General features: G+C 38.3%; 1 protein-coding gene across 1 annotated transcript in view; it reads right to left on the bottom strand.

The window, feature by feature from the left end:
• GUCY1A2 (guanylate cyclase 1 soluble subunit alpha 2) overlaps window positions 1-3,616 on the bottom strand; it is a 325,706-nt gene extending 322,090 nt beyond the window's left edge. The window contains exon 1 of the mRNA XM_032285701.1: window positions 2,929-3,616. Within this exon, the coding sequence (XP_032141592.1) occupies window positions 2,929-3,216 (288 nt within the window). The 5' untranslated portion in view covers window positions 3,217-3,616. The remainder of the gene's footprint in view (window positions 1-2,928) is intronic.
• Between the last annotated feature and the right edge of the window lie 16,078 nt (window positions 3,617-19,694).

Below are 19,694 nucleotides of genomic sequence, written 5' to 3'. Positions count from 1 at the left end.
GGCAATGTTCTAGTATTTATTAAATTCATTTTCATTTTTTATTTGCAAATCATTCTGAATGAAAAAGAAATTTCAAGTGACTGAGACATTCCATGACTAGACAACTGAGAAAACAGGAGCTTCCATAGCAAGCACAGTTTCTCCTGAAGTATATCGTGCTGGCATGCAAGAAAGCTCACAAGACTCAAAACAGCTAGAAATTCCCAACTAGAAATGCTCTGGTAATGGCTCAGTTGGAAAAAATATATATATATTCTCAGCTTTAATCAGAGAATAGAGGACATAATCCATCTTCTGAAGTATATTCAAAGAAGTTTCCGTGACATCCTGACAATGTCAAAAAATGAATCTATTGGGACTTTTTGAGGTAGTGTCCTAACTTGCCAAATAAAAGAAAATAAGGTAAGGACCACACAGAAATAAGTCACTGCTTTGAAATATAATTTCTCTCTTTTATTTTGTCACTAAGTCTATTGGTGATATGGTTAATCAAGGAGAATTTTTCTACACATGTGTTATGATGTCGAAATGTTTATACTGTACTCACCTGTATGTTCTCAGCATCCACCTGACAGATGCTTTTCATAACAGAAAAGAATTATGGTGTGGAAAGTATACATAGCTGTTGCATTTATTTGATCTTCACAATTATTTTCAAATTGCCTATTCTGAAAACCATTCTCTGGATACATTCTTTTCATCCAGCAAAAAGGCAGAGTCATTTAAATTTGATTTATAAAAGTAACTATCAGAGATTATTTCCTCCCTCTTGTTCTGGCAGAAAATACTTCAGTTCTCAGTTTCTCTTATCTACTCCTGATGTAAGTTGTTGAAAATAGTTTAAATTAACATTGTCAGAGGCATTGCCATTACTTTTTAGAAATTTGTAAATTCTAATTCTTAGTCAAAAAAAAAAAAATCCCTCCAAGGTTATATCAACAATTCTCCCCAAACTAATCACAAACTAATTATCTTTAGCAAAATCATTTCATTAAATAAGAATCTGTGGTACTGAATAACTATTAAAATTGCACAAGTGTTGCCTTAGGTAGTGACACAAGCCTACAGATACCTGGGGTCACTGGACTCCTGTTATAAAGAATTATATTCAACAATTTGCCACATCAAATAATTCATAAAATTACATTGCCTGGGAAATATTGGCAGGTAAGAACAGCAAAAAGCAGCCAACGTATCCTGAGGATTGTTTTCTAGGTTATCACTAAAGAAAAAGTGGCATAAATATACATCAAATAGAAAAATACACAAGAAGAGCAAGAGGACTTTCTCAATATGTGTTCCTAATAACTAAATTAGTTCAAAATAAATAACGTAATAAGTAATTTATATGTCTTCAGTCAGGTCTCATAAAAGAAAAACATCATTCTCCATTAATGCAAGTGCCACAAGAATATCTGAAGAACTGCCCGGCACCAGTACTCGGTCCCCTCAGGGTTCCAGTCCTTCTTCGGTCCCTCCTACCATCAACTGCAGTAGTAACCTCAAAAGAGAGACTCAACAGTAATCAAACAAGATCAATGTTCAGATTCATTCTGGAAACTCTAAAGAAGTAAAAGTCCTAGGGGTGAGTAGGTAAAAGTGCTGTCAGGAAGAGTTAAAGCTCTCCAAGGTCAGGGTGAGGATAAAAGATGGGACTGGGGAGGATTGACACTGAATCCTTTTCAAATTCTGTCTGCAATAGAGTGCATTCCTTCAAAACAGAGCTCGCCCAGTCAGGGAAAGACTGGATCAGAGGTCTGGCATTCCAGCAAGAGGTAAAAGCCAAGGGTAGCTGAAATGCCTGGGTGGGAATGAGGCAGGAGTATTCTGGAAGGATGCCTATAACCAGGGGGAGTTTGGTGCACACCTGAACCTGCTCATACAGACATCCCGAGATGAGCACAAGTTGGAGAGGTGTAGGAAGGCATTCATTCTCTCCATAAATATTTAGAAACAGCCTAGTATAAAGAATCCATCAAAAAATAAGAGAGAAAGCACTAGAGAATCCATTGAAGAGAGGGTAAAGGATGAGGTACAGGTGCAAGAAGCATAGCACAGTTTAAATAGCTCATGCAGGTGGGGCTTAATACCTAGGAGATGGGTTGGTAGGTGCAGCAAACCACCATGGCACACATTTTGTAACTATGTAACAAATCTGCACATCCTGCACATGGATCCTGGGACTTAAAATTAAAGTGTTGTGTTTTTGTTTTTGTTTTTTAAAAGAAGAAAACCAGACACCAGTTTTATCCAGAGAAGAATAAATGCTTAGCCGATAAAAAAAAAAAAAAAAAAAACAGCTACGAGGTTGGGAGAACTCGAGATTTGAGATTCCTTCATCAGAAGGCACACTCAGAAAAGTATCTGGCAAAAAGTATCTGAAGATCTGAGAAAAAGGATGCAACACAGAATGCAGATAGCCTGTGGAATTCCAAGATGTCAGAGAAGGTCATGCTAAGACCAAGAGAGTGTGGGAAATAAGAGGAGGAAGGGTTTCCTGGAAGGGGTTGGGGCTCCTTTGGGATGCTAGAGAACAGGATGAAAGACAGGGAAACCGAACTGCAATCACAGTGCCTGGGAAAGTTTAGGGGAAAGAAAACAGGTGGGTTGTGAAGCAGCACTGGGGCTGTCCAGGGGGAACAGTGGTAAAGTAGGGTTCAAGGCTAGAGGTGGGCAGACAGGCCCCCGAATCAGGAGACCTCAAAGGAGTGGAATCTTACTCCTTCCCAGTGCTCTAGTCTCCGCTTCCACCCTAGCCTAGGAGATCTGCTGTAGCCCAGACTCCCTGGAACCCTAGGCTGGGCAGGGGGAGGCCGGGCCGCCCCCAAGCGGTCGGGCTCTGCACTCGCGCCCGGCTCACCCGGCGCCAACTTTACGGATCCGTGTCCTCTCCCCAAAAGGCAGTCCCCCCTTCCGCCCCCTGCTCACCGAGGGCGCTGTCAGGCGGCTGATGCTCTCGCCCAGCGAGTCCAGGTTAACCCGCCTCCGGCGCTGCACTCTCCTGGCCCCGGCCGTGGCGGCGGCCGCGGCAGCAGAAGCAGCCGGGGCTGGGGCTGCGGCGGTCGCCGCGCTGGGCTCAGGCGGCCCAGGCGGGCTCCGGCTGCCATTCCAGCAGAGCCTAGACAGGGGGCACTCCACCTCCTCCTCCGGGCTAGTCTCCAGGTAGTCGGACCCCAAGGAGCTGAAGGATTCGGACGAAATCTTCCTCCGAGACATGCTGCCGGCGGCGCTGCAACGGCCGAGGCGGCGGCGGGGACACGGGCGGCGGCGGTGGCGGGACCCGCGAGCGGCAGCGTTAAGCGCGTCGGAGCCACTGGGCTCTGCGGTCGTGCTCGGCGGGGAGGGAGTCCCCGGGGCCGCGGAGCCCCCCGAGCCAGCTGCTCATGGCGGGAACTTGGGGTGCCTCCGCACCTTGTGGCCCGGGCTCGGCGGCAGCGCCGGGCTGGGCTGGGGGCAGCCGCCGCCTCTGCTGCAGCTCAAGCGGCGCCGCTCAGCGCCCGGCTCGGCGCATCGCCGTGCGCCGCGCTCCCGCTCACGGGGAGGCTCCAAGTGTGTGACCGTGGTCGGCGGGGCGGGGAGGGCTGCGGCCCAAGCAGGAAGGGAGGCAGAGGCTTCTGCCGCCTGCGCGCCTGTCTCGCCCCCTTTCCCTCTCTGCTCCCGCCCCTCTCCTCCCGCCTCTCTCCACTTGCCCGCCTCCCTCCTTCTCTCTCCCTTTATCTCCCGCCCCCCCATGCACTCCCTCCGCCACTATCACGTGTCGCCATCATACTCATTGGGAGTCTCTGCCTCGCCTGTCGCCACGTTTCAGGAGCAAGGAGGACACTTCGTTGCTGTCCTCTGCGCGCCCTCCCTGCTCTGAGGAGGTGCACACAGGAGCTTGGATCGGACTGAGGGACCCCAACCCCCAAACGCCTTATCCTGGGCCCTGGGGAATACACCGGCCCTGGAGGTGCTGGTGGGGAGAAGGGTTCCGGGGTGGGGGGACAGACTTCCCCCTAGAGACACCTTGGGGAAGCCTGACAGTGTGAAGTGAGGGTTAGGGTTCACGTTGTCCTTTCTCCGAGTTTATTTAGGAAGTTACAAGGCGAAAGGGAAAGGCCAAGCGTCCAGCCAGCCCATTCCAGAGGAGACGCTTACATGGGAAGGGAAGGGCAGGGGGCAACATGTTGGCGCCCATCCTGCTGGAGCAGCTCCTGGAGACTTGCGTTCACCGCTTCTTGCGAGGCCGCGTGGGTGCGGAGCGAGCCCAGAACTGGGCGGCAGTGAGGACAGCGTCTGCTCTGGCGAGAGCGCTGTTGCTGAGCCTCAGCCCGGAGCTGAGCGCGGGGCTCCCGGCTGCGCCGGCTCCTCACTAGTGCTGGACAGCTCCGCTTGCTCCCTTCAGCCGTTTGCAGGCGTGGAGAACTGGAGAACAGTTCCTCCTCAAACTATCTAGCACCTGGCCCGGGGGAAACCGGGGAATGATCCCACATCCGTCATCCTCAGGGCTCTTTGCGCCAAATATGCGATCTGTTTGCACTTGACTGCAAATGCTGCTCAGAAAGCTAAGAGGAGTAGGGATAAAGGCTTCTCAAAGCCGGAAAACTGACTCGCCACAGCGCAGGCATCTCTTGTCGCGCGCTTTCAGCTGTGCAGCTTCATTCCAAAGATTACCTCTTTGCAAACCAGTCCTTCCAGCGCCTCCTGACCCCTCTGTACCTTGCCTTAGTCCCAGAAAAGCCTCATACTGGTTCTGAGTATAGAGTGAGGGATGGGAAGAAGGGGCAAATGAGAGTATCCCAAAACAGGGGTCACCGGCTGTACTTCCCCTGCAATAAAGTAGATGAGCACCCTCCCTACCTCCCCTCATCAGCGTAGAGAAAAATTCAGGGGCTCTGGCTTTAGTTCCCCAGTGAATCTGAAGCCAAAGCATTTTTTCCAAAGAACTGGTCCTTTCATGTGAAGACAGATGGGTCTGTGTGGACTGTGTTTAAAAATCAAAACAAAACAAAACCGTAAAACCTGTGCTGTAACCCCACCCAAATTTGCTTTTAACTCTAAATTTTCCCAAGTGTTTGTGAGGGTTTAGATATAAATGCTATTTGAGGTTTCATTTGTAAAAATCCACTCAGACTGGTTCAGAGACATACCTTTTTTCCAGATCCTAAATGGGCTTTAAAGACAGAAAAGCATATACTATCATTCAGACACTCCCCCTTCAAATTATATACAAATATATATATATACATTTATAATGTGTGTATATATATATATATATTTATAATGTGTGTTTGTGTGTGTGTGTGTGTATTTTCTTTCTCCTGCAGAGGAAGTTTCTTTTAAAATAATAACCGTTATAATTATTATTAAACTATATGGTGCATCTACTATTGATTTCCCCATTACTTCAATTAATTCTATATGCATTTGTCTCCATTGAAAATTAGGGTCAAATTACACTTTTAATCATAAAAAGTCATCAATTTTGCTAAAAAGTTTTACTAGCCCCTTTTTCTAACTTACAATGAAAATTACATTATTCTAACTTGGGGATAACTGTTTAATACTTTTGCTGCACAGTATCAATCAGCATAAAGGTTTGGCATTCGTAGTTCTCTTCTTTGGTACTGATGATATAATTGTCAAGTTCTTTAGAATCATAGCATTTAGTTACCATTAAATATACTAAATAGCATGTATCCTTCACATTCTTTCAATAAACTACTGCTGCACAAATAAATATTATGGTAATGGCAAATAAACTTCATATTGAACTTAGAATCAGAACTTTTTACTAATGATTCCAACTCTTGTCTCAAAGTCATAATTATTGAGTGCAAGGCAATGAGTATCATTTGCCTCTAAAATTTATAAGAGGCCCAAGAGCCTTCCTGTTTACAGTGGAAGTTTATTGCAGGAAAGAACTCTGAACCTATGGGACATTTTTTCTTTGTGTGAACCATTTGAATCAAAGGCTTTTTACAGAATCTAGCCAGATGAAGTGGTCTTATAGTTTTCTGTATGAATTATACCCTGCCTTTGATCATTATTTTCCCACGGATTTTTAAACTATAAACAAAACAAGGCCTAGATATAGTCAGTACAACATCTGCATTGCTTTCAAGGGTTTCCTTTGTGTTTCTGTTCAGGAGTAGAGTTCAAAAGCTCTCAATATGAAGAGTGCTGTGTTTATACTAGAATTAACATTTTTAAAATGAAGCATAGCTACTCTCCATTAAAAAAAAAAAAAAAAAAAAAAGCCTTACAGCTAGCAAAAGCAATACAAATACTTTGAATAGTTTGTGCTCTGATTTTAGGAAAAGAAACTTGCACAAACTCATACCCTCAAATCTAGCCCTGCTAAATATATTGTATTTCAATAAAGTCTTTAAAGCCCACTCTTTTACTGGAAAAAAATGCAGAAATATACTTGGTTTATTTGTGAAGTTGGCATAGGCACCTGACGACGCACTCAGATTGATAAGGCATTGGGAAAGACTCCCAGAAAAAAACATACAAAAAAACAGATTCTTACCTTAGTCAAGACAGTGACTATTTTACACTTAAACGTAAAGTAATTGTTTGTGCATGTCTTCCCTTCACATAAAGCAATCCTATTTATAAACTCTTTCACTTATGTTGCCTCATTTAGCCTAATTTTCATCCTTCTCAGAGCAGTTGTTGAAGAAAAATCACCTCTGTCAAATTCAAAAACAACAATCAGTCCTCATTCCAAAATTCTTTGCATTTTCCAGGTCAAAACTCTTTATTAGTTTCTTTTCATCCATCTAATACTCCAGCAAGAAAATCTGCAATATCCGCATAAGCATTCCCTGGAGTAGAGCTCTATCCTGATGGAAGAATGAAGAATTTCTCCCTGTAGTCAATCTTTACATAAATCTGGCAATTCACAGGAATTGCACATATAATATTAAAGCAAATTCTCTAAAGAAGTATAGCAGCTGGTACATCCTTAACTAGGGCAAGTTTTTGTGGATCCCTAACCTAGAAAATCTCACACACACACACACACACACACACACACACTCACTCTCTCTCTCTCTCTCTCTCTCTCTCTCTCTCTCTCTCTCTCTCTTCACACTGTTCACCTGCTAGTTTAACCTGATGTTTGTGTTTGTGAATGAGATCTGTCTACTCTCTCTCTTAACATGTCCCCCTCTTTTACAAGAGGGCAAAGGTGCTCTCTCCAAGAAAGACTAGCAGCAAATAAGAGTAGAGATACTATACTTCATATTGTTGTACAATTGTATAAGTAAAACTAACTATTAAGGTTAATATCAAGGTGAGAAGAATCATCTGCTGTGTTCACATGTAAAGGGACACATAGATGACAATGTAATCCATTGTCCTTTAATTATATTCTCATAAAACCACCCCAAAGGGGTAGGGTACTTGCTGCTCAAAAAAAGATAGAGGAGGAGAGGGCTGGGGAAAAGAGGAAAGAAATAAAGAAAAACAACAGTCTCATGCTACACTTAGCAGCATTTGACCCAGAAAGATTCTTAAGGGTGGAATAACTGCCTTGTTTTGATGCATCTAATCCATGACAGTATGAAAGAGGCAAGTGATCAGTGTATGTTGGTGCCTCTGACATGCACTACTCTCTTCTTAAGTGGCTTTACATTCAACCATGCACCACAGAAATCTATCCTCCTCTAAGGAGACCCTGTTAGTCAACATCTGGAATACTAATATTAGCACCACAGTCTCCTACAACTCTCAGCCTTATTGTCTGCATACTCAACAATCCCACCTCCCTATATACTTTATTTAAATTTGGATTCTTAATCTCAACATAATAGGACAGTTTTCCTATTATAAAACTATGGAAATTCTGGCAAAGAGATTTAAAGTATCTTCCAATGTCATGGAGCTGGTAAATATGAAAGTCAAAATTGCCATCCTGACTACTAACCCCATGCTATTTCTACTGAAACAATTTTCCTGCCTGTCTCTTGTGCTCAAATGTCCTAAAAACAGAGAAAAATATGCTGAATTAAAATCACAACGTGAGTGGATTCTTACATTAAAAATAATTATTAAATACACAATTAACTTGTTTGAATTTGTCCTGGAACATAAAGTGAAAAAGCACTGATGTGCAGAAATTCTACATTCTAGTAGTTTCTCTGCTGACAACTAGCTCTGTGACCAAAATCAAGTTGTTATTTGCTCTGGGACTCAAACACTTCACCTCTAAATCAAAAGTGTTGGATAAAATCCTTATGTTATCATCAATCTTCAAAATTTTATAATTTTTCTGTTTAACAATTCATTTCCTTTCCAAAGATATGTTATGCCTAAAAAACGTATCCACATACATCATCGTAAGGTTAGATCCTCTTTTTCTCCCCTATTATATCCTTTCTGAGAATTCAATTCCTCTACAAATCCCTTTTTAAACCACCCAAGATCCTCTCCTGATACAAAATTGTCATGGACATGGTCCATGGAATTAAATGAATTTAAAAAGGAAAATTTTCAACTGAATCCTATTTGGTTACTTGCTCACTATCTCTCTGTCTTTTCATAACTTAATTCTTCTGTCTGCTTTATTGTATTATGTAAAGGAATCATATCTTCCTGTCTGCAGCTTATTAAGTTTGACAGCTAACAATAATAAATATGAATTATCAATAACAATGCCTCAATATAACTTTGTTAATGTTAATAGACACTTACTTAAATATGTCCAATTCATAGTAAATATGCAATGTTATTTAATCATTATTTTAAATAATAAATCTTTTAAAATCCAATGTTAACATGACTACTAGAATTCTTAGAAGTATGAACATTAAGAATGAAGTGTGCTTTTGTCACTAGATAAGAAAACATTAGAAAAATATTACTAATAATGATTAAGTGGAAATGTGATAGATCCCTTAAGATGATCCATGGGTACAATATTTGGTTTGAAAACCTAAGAAACAAATGACAGTGAATACACAATGTTATGATCATTTCTGGAAAACTTTTCATGGTGGACACTGAAACGAGGGCCTCAGTTACTAATAGATTAATTCATGCCTAAAAACTCATGTTAATGTTAATTCTAAAACATTTCTCCACCAAAGGTAGTGAAACTTTCAGGATAAAACTTATGTTTACTCACTTCTGGCAGTTCTCGTTACAGTAAGTAAAATAAGCTTTAATTCCTCTGTTTGTATACAAAAATGGACAGGCATCTGTACCACCACAAATGTTCCATTTCTCTATTTCACATGGGGTCTCATTAGGACCACAGAAGTTCAGTAATTCTTTTTTCCAGGCAAGCAATATGTATACACAATCATCCCAAAGTGAGAACATTTAAGTCCTCTCCTCCAGGACCCCCCCCAAGTGACTCGGTGTTTCCCTCCTCAGCATGCAGACATAAGTTGGAATCATTTCTGCTCAAACTCAAATAAATTCTTTGGACTTCTATCTCAGAGAAGAAAATGCCCAGATTTTCTTGGTTTACAGATTTTCTCAGCAATTTTTAACAGCACCCTAGCCCAGAAGAAATACCTAACAATTCAATTTAAAATGTAGGCCAGGCATGGTGGCTCATGCCTGTAATCCCAACATTTTGGGAGGTTGAGACAGGTGGATCACCTGAGGTGAGGAGTTCAAGACCAGCCTGGTCAACATGGTGAAATCTCGTCTCTACTAAAAATACAAATATTAGTGGGGCATGGTGGTGCATGCTTGTAATCCCAGCTACACAGGAGGCTGAGGCAGGAGAATCGCTCGAACCCAGGAGGCAGAGGTTGTAGTGAGCCGAGGCTGTGCTACTGCACTCCAGTCTGGGCAACAGAGTGAGACTCTGTCTCAAAAACATAAAATAAAATAAAATAAAATGTAGCTTGGTCCAAACCATTTAATAACAATTTATAACAAGTTAGTAGCGCTTGAAAACATAATACATGTAAAGTGAAAGAAAAATATATTTATTATTAAATAACTGTAATTACTTAATTATTTTAGCTAATAAAGTTGAAGACTGCATAACTTTTCAAACCTTGGGATCATATTGGATATTGTGATCCTCATATTTTATTCCACATTGATTTTTCCATTGTTGTTGCTCATAATCATAGCAACTTCCAAAACCCAGCTTCACAAATGTATAAAGTGATGGAAATAAGGTAGTACAATCCAATGCTAAAACAATAAACCACCTCAAGCTAATAGTCTGTTTGGTGCTGAGCTGACATTAAGCATCACTGTGTTCCTCTCAAAATGATAAAATATACCTCAGCAGCCATGTGCATTCACTGCAGCAGCCAGGACTTGTTGGTACCTAGTTTAGAAACTGGGACTCTGGTTGCTCAGCTCCCAAAGTTCTCAGAAAAGCTTGTCTTTTATCTTGATTAAAGACTTTGAGTAAATAGGTAATAAGATCTTACAAATGTAAAATGAAAATGATGTATTTTAAGTAATTTTTGCTGCAATAATTTTGTATACATAATGTTGCCTATGCAGTTGTGGTTTACACACAGTACATTATTCTATATTCAAACATTTTATAAAGTTTTAACTTATTGTCTATAAGCTTTAAATATATAAGAAACAAAAGAATTTTCAAAGACAAAATGTTTGCTTTTGATACTTATTAAACATGTAATCTTTTACCAAGGGCTGTAAATGTGATAGATTAGCAGAACAATATTATCTCACAAAATACTATTTTTAAAAAGACTTGAATATATTTAATCACATATATGTACAGATATATATATTTTTTTTTATATAGAATTATATATATTTTAAATACTGACCCTGAAATCTTGGTAATCATTTTTTGTTTGGGAAGAACAAGAAAGGCAAAGGTAGGACTCATTATTTCCTATAACTTCTATTGTCAAGCAAGGGAAAGAAAGCACTTACTGTATGTTGCTAATAGAGAAACAAAGGCATGCAAAGATTGAGGAAACTGTGCATGGTCCTATGGTACATAGTTAATCACAGGTAAGCTCTTAGCTCTGCAAAATCTTATTTTATAGTTCTAGTGTAGAAAGCTGTCTGTAAAAAAGACTACTGCTTGAGGAAAAAAATAAGTGTGGCTCATCATTTGTAGAGAATACTATGTGAGTCATTTTCTCAGGTAGTAATGAGAGGTTTGCATTAGTCTGGTTACACACAGCTACGTTAACTTATCCATTCATTTCAACACATAGTTGAGTAACTGAACATTTAATATTAAACCAAACACAGTGGCCATTATAAAGATAAGATATGGTTCCTACTTTTGAAAAACTTACACCGTAATAAATAAGCATAAGGAAAAGTTAAATTACATGAAGAGTTAAATGGCCACAGAAAATAGTTCTAGATTAGATGTCATATGGAAAATAAGTAATATTTTAGGATAAAAAGAAATATGAGCTGTAAACATTTGCTTATTAAGGAAATGGGGCTTGAACTAGTCTTTGAAGAATGGATAAAATTTTAATAGGTGGAAATGAATTAATTGGGCATGGAGAAGAGGAAGAGTATACTGTGTTTGAAAATACTACGTATCACATCCAAACTGGGTAAGAGATTGCATACTAAGAAATAGCAAGAAATAGAATATGAAGATGAAGACCAGATTGGGAAAGGTTTACTAAACTTTCTCTGACAGGCATTGAAAAAAATAATTTTAACTTTTTTACCTGGGAAATGGCACAAATAGAGTTTCGTACAAGCCAAGAAAAGCTACTCAGTTATCTATAAAGTTTTTAATTCCTGAGAACATAAACCAGCACTGCAGACTGCCTCAATGTCAAGGAAACCAGTTGCAAACCATTACTAAGGTATGTGCAGCCTCAGAGACAGAGTGAGATAATGTCTCTAAAAAACAAAAACAGAAAACAAAGCTAAGGTATACAGTTTCTTTATGCTCTTCCCCACTCCATATATGCTCACACATTTTTATATTAGTCAAATTGGAAGCACACTTGCTATAAATTGTTTGCTTATTATATTGTCCAAGAATAGAATTCTAGCCAATAAATTATATCACCTCCCTTTTTCAATTTACTATTTGTCTAAATTGGCTAATTTTCCAAGCATGTCAAGTCTTTAATAGACCAGTAGGATAAAAGGTTAACAATTACAGAAACTATTTTTTAAAAATAAAAAAGTTTTAAAATTTCCCAAAGACCTAATAAGTGCCACCTCTGTGTTAGGGTCAGTGGTGTGTCTCGCACTTAACAGACCCAAAATTTCTTCATTTGGTGTCCTGAGACCATAACTTAGTGGATTCAGTGAAGAGGATTTTAAACCAGATTGGTCAAAAATAATAATAATTCCAGCTTGACTCATACCAAATATAGTGTGCTCTTCTGTTCAACCTAATACATTTCTTTTTTCTATCAGAGAAAAACATTTCTAGCTTGCTACCTTTATTTTTAACTACCGGAAAGACAATGTTCATCCATACAAACTGAAAAGATTAGCTCTCAGGAATTTATTGTCATTTAGTGAATCAGGGTAAGTATACACAACAAACACTTGCAGCTAGATTCAGAACATATTAGAGGCAGGGAAGAGAATGGAGAAAGACCGATATATGTGTGAATACTGAGATTTGTCAAGGCGACTACGGAATATCTGAAGAAGGGAGGAAGACATCACGTGCTCAGCTGTAAATACAATTCTAGAAAAAAGTTTGGTCAAAAGGAGTTTGAGATCACCAGACTGGAATGAAACCAAAGCAGTAACTAGATGAGTTTGCCAGAGGCGCACAATATAAGGAAGAGCAGTTTAGGGGACAACATTTGATTAATAAATTAATAAGCATTTTAACAAATGGATTATTGGCTAAGAGATAGCACAAATGAAAGTACTCACTACTGTATCTGCAGAAACAAATGAAAAATGAATAGGAGTCATCCCCAGTCATCCCATATACACCGTCCATTTTTATAAGGCAGTAGCCACCATTTGCAACTTTGTTTAAAAATGACTGAAAAAGAGATCCAAATGATTTGGAGTGTAAATCCAAATGTTCCATCCAAATATCACAATTAATTACTTCAAAACTGTATTTTAATGAGATAACTAAACATTAAAACCACCAAAGGGCAATGTTTGACTTGTTCTCTATCAGTAATTCTTCTCATTTCTTCTTCATTTTTCTTAGTTTACATAGTGATTGTATTTTCAGGAGGTTATGTAATGAACTATAATAAAATTAATTGTCTCCAGGCTGATGAGGTCATAGATTTTCAATGTCCTTGAGTCCCAATTATTTTAGCAAAATTTCTTCCTCAGTTGTTCTCTATTTGGTGTCCTATTTCAAAAATGAGCACTTTTCCTTTTTTCCTTTTTGCTGTTTGCTGTTTTCTTTTTGCTGGTAGTTTTCCATTAGCAACAAAAAAAAAAAAAAAAAAAAAAAAAAAAAAAAAAAAAAAAAAACCTCATTCTTATAAAATTACACTTTCTGTGCAATCTATCCAGATGTAAAAAGAAGTCACTATAAATCACTAATAAATAGTGTCAATTTATAAAATAGATTATAATAGTCTTCATACATCTGGAAATTAAGTAAACATGAGCACTGGCAAAACGAGACTGTCACTCAAATTCACTGGAGTATAGCACCAATAACAGGAGCAGCTGATATTAGATTGGAGCAACGTCCAGCATTCTCAAATGAAGCTATACATTTTTCTAACAAAGAACAATCTTTTTCCAAGGTGTTAGTCCTGTGTTACTGTGATACAAAATAGATATATTCCTATTGGGTAAATTGACAATTTGGAATTTGTCATTGGTCCTTTACTGCTTGAATGAGTATATATACAAACAGAAATAGATCTCACTTCTATTACTGGTTATTTATAAGAAATTTAATCTGTATTAATAAAGGCATTTTACATTTTCTCTTCATTATACCTTCGGCTTACTTATATTGAAGAAGGCAAAAATAGAAAAATACTTTCATAGGTACAATAAAAGCATTCTTCTATTAAACATTAATATCATGGTTTCATGTCTATTATTTTATGTAAAGCAATTTCTTATCAAGACAGGAATCCATATCACAGGTAAAATTCATTTTCTTTTCTTCAGCATGGTAATTGCCTCCACTGATTATTATCTAAAGACTTAGAGGTATCTTCACGCAGAAAACACAATGACTATTTCTAATCTTGTTGAGAAGATGATAAAAATGAATAGGCACACACTGTTCATTCAAGAGCATTTACTAAGTAATATTTTGTGGCAGGAACTGTGCTAGACATTGTGAAGACAGAATAGTATGAAACACAATCTTTCTTTTCAAATATCTGGCAATAGAGTAAAACACATATACATATACACACACACAGGAGAAACAAACACACAAACTGGTATTTTTTAGAATGGTAGGTTTATAGTGGAGATACACACAGGATATGGAGGACCACTTAATACAAACTTAGGGAAAACAGAATTTAAATGCCTTTTTAGTGATTATGTCTGAGTTGAGTTTTAAAGAACAGGTAGAATTTTAAAGATGGGAAATTGAAGGAAGGGAAGTCTAGGCAAAGGTTAGCCAGAGTAAGAGCACAAAATTGAGAACAACAGGTATGCACCAAGAAATACAAGCAGATTAGGTAATTCCATACTGTTAAAAGAATCAAATTAAAGCAGGATATGGCTCAGTAGAATACGGTAAAAAGTAGGACATAGATTCCAGATCACAGAGAACCTTGTTGGGGAATCATTATCACATCTTAGAAATATCATGTGACAATAAGAACTACAGACTTGAAGAGCCAAGCTTATTATCAGGGAAAATAGTTAGGATACTATTTGAGTAATTCAGAAAAGATAAAAGGAACTTAACTAAAGTAGTAGAAAAAGCTGAACCCCACGTTTAAATTTTAACTCTCTCATTATGTAACCTCGCAAAAGGTTCTGACTTCTCTATGCTTTAATTTCTTTATCTGTAAAGTTGGTGTCATAATGCTTACAAGAATTATTCACTATCATTCCATTTCGCAAATGGAAAAACTGGTAATTGAATAAGGAAGTTTTAGAGGAGACATATTAGACAAAAATAGAAGTTAAATTGGTAGGACACAGCAACTGCTTTAACATGGGAACTCAGAGAGTGGTGAGATTTAAGAATGACCACATATTTCAGTTTTGTAGACTATTAACTGATATGAAGAACATAGGAAGGAAGTGAAAAAGATCCTGGGGGAAATGATAAGGTCCGTTTCTTATAATTGAATTTTAGATAAATCCAGGTAAAGATGTCTAGCAGGCCGTTGGCTATATGAATCTTGAGTGCAGAAGAGAAAGCTGGGTAGAATATACTGATATGAAAATCATCAACATTTAATCAAAACCATAAGAATAAAGATGATCAACAAGATTGTGGTAGGCTAAATAATAACCTCCTCAAAGATCTCAACATCCTAATCCCTAGAATTTGTGAATATGTTAGCTTATATGGCAAGATGGGATTTATAGATGTAATTAACTTAAGAAATTTGAGATGAAGCAATTATTCTGGATTATCTGGGTGGGCCCAATGCAATCACAAGGTTCTTATAAGAGGAATGCAGAAAGAATCAGAGTTAGAGGAGAAAGTGATGTGATGACAAAATTAGGGATTTGAGTGGTATCACATTGAAGACGGAGAAAGGGTCCACAAGCCTAGGAACATAGGAGACTCCTAGCAGCTGCTAGAAACACATCCTCCCCTCACGGCCTAAAGGAGAAACAGCCATCCCACCACTTGGACTTTTGTGCAATAAAACTGATTTTGGACTTCTGACCTCTAGAATTATAAGAACGTAAGCTTGTATTGTTTTAAACCACTATGTTTGTGGTAAGTTGTTACAGAAGCAATAGGAAACTGATACACAGAGACAGTGTAGTGAAAATACAATAAAAATACTTGAGCAATGCCAACATCTAAGATGGCTCTCAGAGGAAAGAGGGAAAGACACTTACGCAAACATATGAAAAAAAGCTCATCATCACCTGTCATTAGAGAAATGCAAATCAAAACCACGCTGAGATACCAACTCATGCCGGTTAGAATGGCGATCATTAAAAAATTAGGAGACAAGAGATGCTGGAGAGGATGCGGAGAAATAGGAACGCTTTTACACAATTGGCGGGAGTGTAAATTAGTTCAACCATTGTGGAAGACAGTGTGGCAATTCCTCAAGGATCTAGAAATAGAAATACCATTTGACCCAGCAATCCCATTACTGGGTATATACCCAAAGGATTATAAGTCATTCTATTGTAAAGACACATGCACACGTATGTTTATTGCAGCACTGTTCACAATAGCAAAGACTTGAAACCAACACAAATGCCCATTATTGATAGACTGAATAAAGAAAATGTGGCACATACACACCATGGAATACTATGCAGCCATTAAAAAGGAGAGTTCAAGTACAAGGATGAAGCTGGAAACCATCATTCTCAGCAAACTAACACAAGAACAAAAAAGCAAACACTTCATATTCTCACTCATAAGTGGGTGTTGAACACTGAGAACACATGGACACAGGGAGGGAGAGGAACATTACACACTGGGGCCTGTCAGAGGTTTGGAGGCTAGAGGAGGGATGGCATTAAGAGAAATATCTAATGTAGATGATGGGGTGATGAATGCAGCCAACCACCATGGCATGTGTATACCTATGTAACAAACCTGCATGTGCTGCACATGTACCCCAGAACTTAAAGAAAGAAAGAAAAGGGAAAAACAGTCATCTTACACTTAGAAAAACCTAGCAGACATCATCTTATCCAAGTGATTAAATTTAACAGTACCAGTGATAACTCATATTAATACTATGTCCCTCTAACATGTTGTGATGGGAAGGACACTCTACTTCTACAGTATTTCTCTCCAAAAAAACTATAACTCAGGTTAATAATGTGAAAAGCATCAGACAACCCAAATTGAGGGACATTTTATAGAATTTTTGACCAGGACTCTTCAAAATTGTCAAGATCGTGAAAAACAAGGAAAGACTAAGAAATTGTCTCAAATCAGAGAAGACTAAGGATACATGATAACTAAATGTAATAGTCTAACTTTTGGATTGAATTCTAAAACAAAAAACAAGGACATTAATGGAAAATTGGTGAAATCCAAATGAAGTATGAAATTTAGTTCATAGTAATCTACCAATGTTCATTTCTTAGTTTATTTTTTTTATTTTTTTAAATTACATTTTAGGTTCTGGGGTACATGTGCAGAACATGCAGGATTGTTGCACAGGTACATACATGGCAAGGCGGTTTGCTGCCTCCATCCCCCCATCACCTATATCTGGCATTTCTCCCTATGTTATCTCTCCCCAACCTCCCCACTCCCCACTTTCCCTCCCCTAGCCCACCCCAGCAGACCCCAATGTGTGATGCTCCCCTCCCTATGTCCATGTGTTCTCATTGTTAAACACCCACCTATGAGTGGGAATATGTGGTGTTTGGTTTTCTGTTCTTGTGTCAGTTTGCTGAGAATGATGCTTTCCAGATTCATCCATGTCCCTACAAAGGACACAAACTCATGGTTTTTTTATGGCTGCATAGTATTCCATGATGTATATGTGCAACATTTTCCTTGTCCAGTCTATTATCAATGGGCATTTGGGTTGGTTGCAGGTCTTTGGTTAGTTTTAACAAATACATCATGGTTATGAAAGTTGTTTAACAGTAGGAAAGTCTCGGTCAAGGGTACTTGGAATCATTGTATTATCTTTACAACTTTTCTGTAAATGTACAGTTATTCCAAAGTAAAACATGATATTTTTTTAAAGTTGGTTGGCAAGTTTTGCAATACAGAATTTAACATTTGAGATAGTGAAATGTAACCACAGTGGTGAATGATTTTTTAATGCCAAGATCTAAATATATCAGCTCCATCATATCTATGACCAATAAAAATCCTACAAAATGTTTTGAAGACCTATGGTAGTGACAAATTCTATATTCTCCTTTCAGAAAACATTGTGTTCATCCAACTACAAGATGATTTGGACAAACTCCCCTTTTTCACGTTGAGAAAGAAGGTTTTAAGCCAGAACATTCTATCTGTAGGTGAGTCTGGGCAAATTTTAGGGTACTCTTCAGGGTGAAATCATCTATAATTAGTTTTAATCATTCTAACAGAGTATGATTAGCATATTAACACCTCGTAAGAATAAGAGCAAGAAGAGGTTCTGGGGAAATGATAGTGCAAACATTCTACCATCATATAGGCCATACTTTTTTAAAGTTTAAGCTGAATATCAACTGGGCTACAAACAGCTAAATGCACCACATAACTGAGGTCTTTCCCTGCTTTGGTCAGCACTTTCAGTGACTCCTATGCCTATTATCGTAGGCAACTGCATAACATAGAAAGCTCCGAATATTCATTCATTCCTTCTCACTCTGCAGTTTCATCCCCATACTGCTTTGTCTTTCCTCTCCAAGATTCTTTTCACTCTTGACTGAGGTTCCCAATGTTTCCATTATGCCTTCCAGAGTTCTGGTGGTATTGTTAATAAATACCCTTATTGGGTTAGGTACACTTCCCAACAATGAAATACGACTTTATACCCACTGGAATGGCTTAAAGCCGACTATGCAAAATGTTGTTGAGTATGTGGATGAACTGGAATCCTCTTACAGGATTATTTAGAGTGAAAATGGTATGACTATTTTGAAAAACTGTTTGGCAATATCCTCTTTTTTTAATTGGCATATTTTGTGAAAATGTCCTTAATTTGTTGATGTAGCAAACAAATTTCAACTTTGTTTTGCAAAAAACAGAAGATGATCCGCTTTGCACTGACCTTTATATAGTTCAACTGCATACAGGCAACACGCTATATAAGAAAAAACTACTAACTGAACTATAGGATTTAAATACTGAAAAGACGAGAGTTCCTGCGGAAGCAAAGTAGAATTTTGTAAGAACAAAATAGATGGAGAGAAGAAAACCTATGGTGGCTGTGAAGGCCCTGATGCCATGTAAGTCAAACTGATATCATCTGATGACAATTTCTTATAAAATTAAAATAACTCTTACACAAGAACTCAGAAATTCCATTTTTGGGTTTATATATGTGAAAGCATAGGTCTTCAAAAAGGCATGTATGAGAATGTTCACAGCACTTTCATTTAGAATAGTCAAAAATCATAAATGACTTCAGTGTCCATCAATAGTAGAATGAGTAAGAAACTGTGGCATATTACACAAGAAAATAATATATCGTAATAGCCACACTACTGATATACTCAACAACATGGATAAATTTCAAAAACGTTCTACTGAGTGATAGAAGTCATGCATAAAACAGCAAATTCCATTTATATGAAATTTAAGAAGAGGACAAATTAACATTGTTATAGAAATCAGAAAAGTAGTTGCTAAGAATAGGAGTGTGGGCAGGGTGAATCGACTGGAAGAGGGCTTAAGGGGAATAGGGAATTTTCTGGGGTGATGAAATTGTTTTATATCTCGACTTAGGGATTGGGTACACAAGTAAATATATTTGTCAAAACGTATCAACTGAAAACATTATCTGTGCATTTACAAAAACCTGATTACTAAAGAAGTCATTTCTGTCTTAACTATTCTCTACTTAATATCTAGTATAGCACTGAGCCCAGAGTCTGTGCTCAGTAAATAGTCATTTAATGAATAAGTATTATCAATACAATTTTATGTTTATGAATATTTAGCACATAAGACCAGATCGCAAACTCTTTGG

This window comes from Sapajus apella, unplaced genomic scaffold, assembly GCF_009761245.1.
Source record: "Sapajus apella isolate SASKATOON/1434 unplaced genomic scaffold, GSC_monkey_1.0 scaffold16, whole genome shotgun sequence".
NCBI lineage: Eukaryota > Metazoa > Chordata > Mammalia > Primates > Cebidae > Sapajus > Sapajus apella.
Note: the sequence above shows the minus strand (reverse complement) of the source record. Positions and strands in the feature narration are given on the sequence as shown.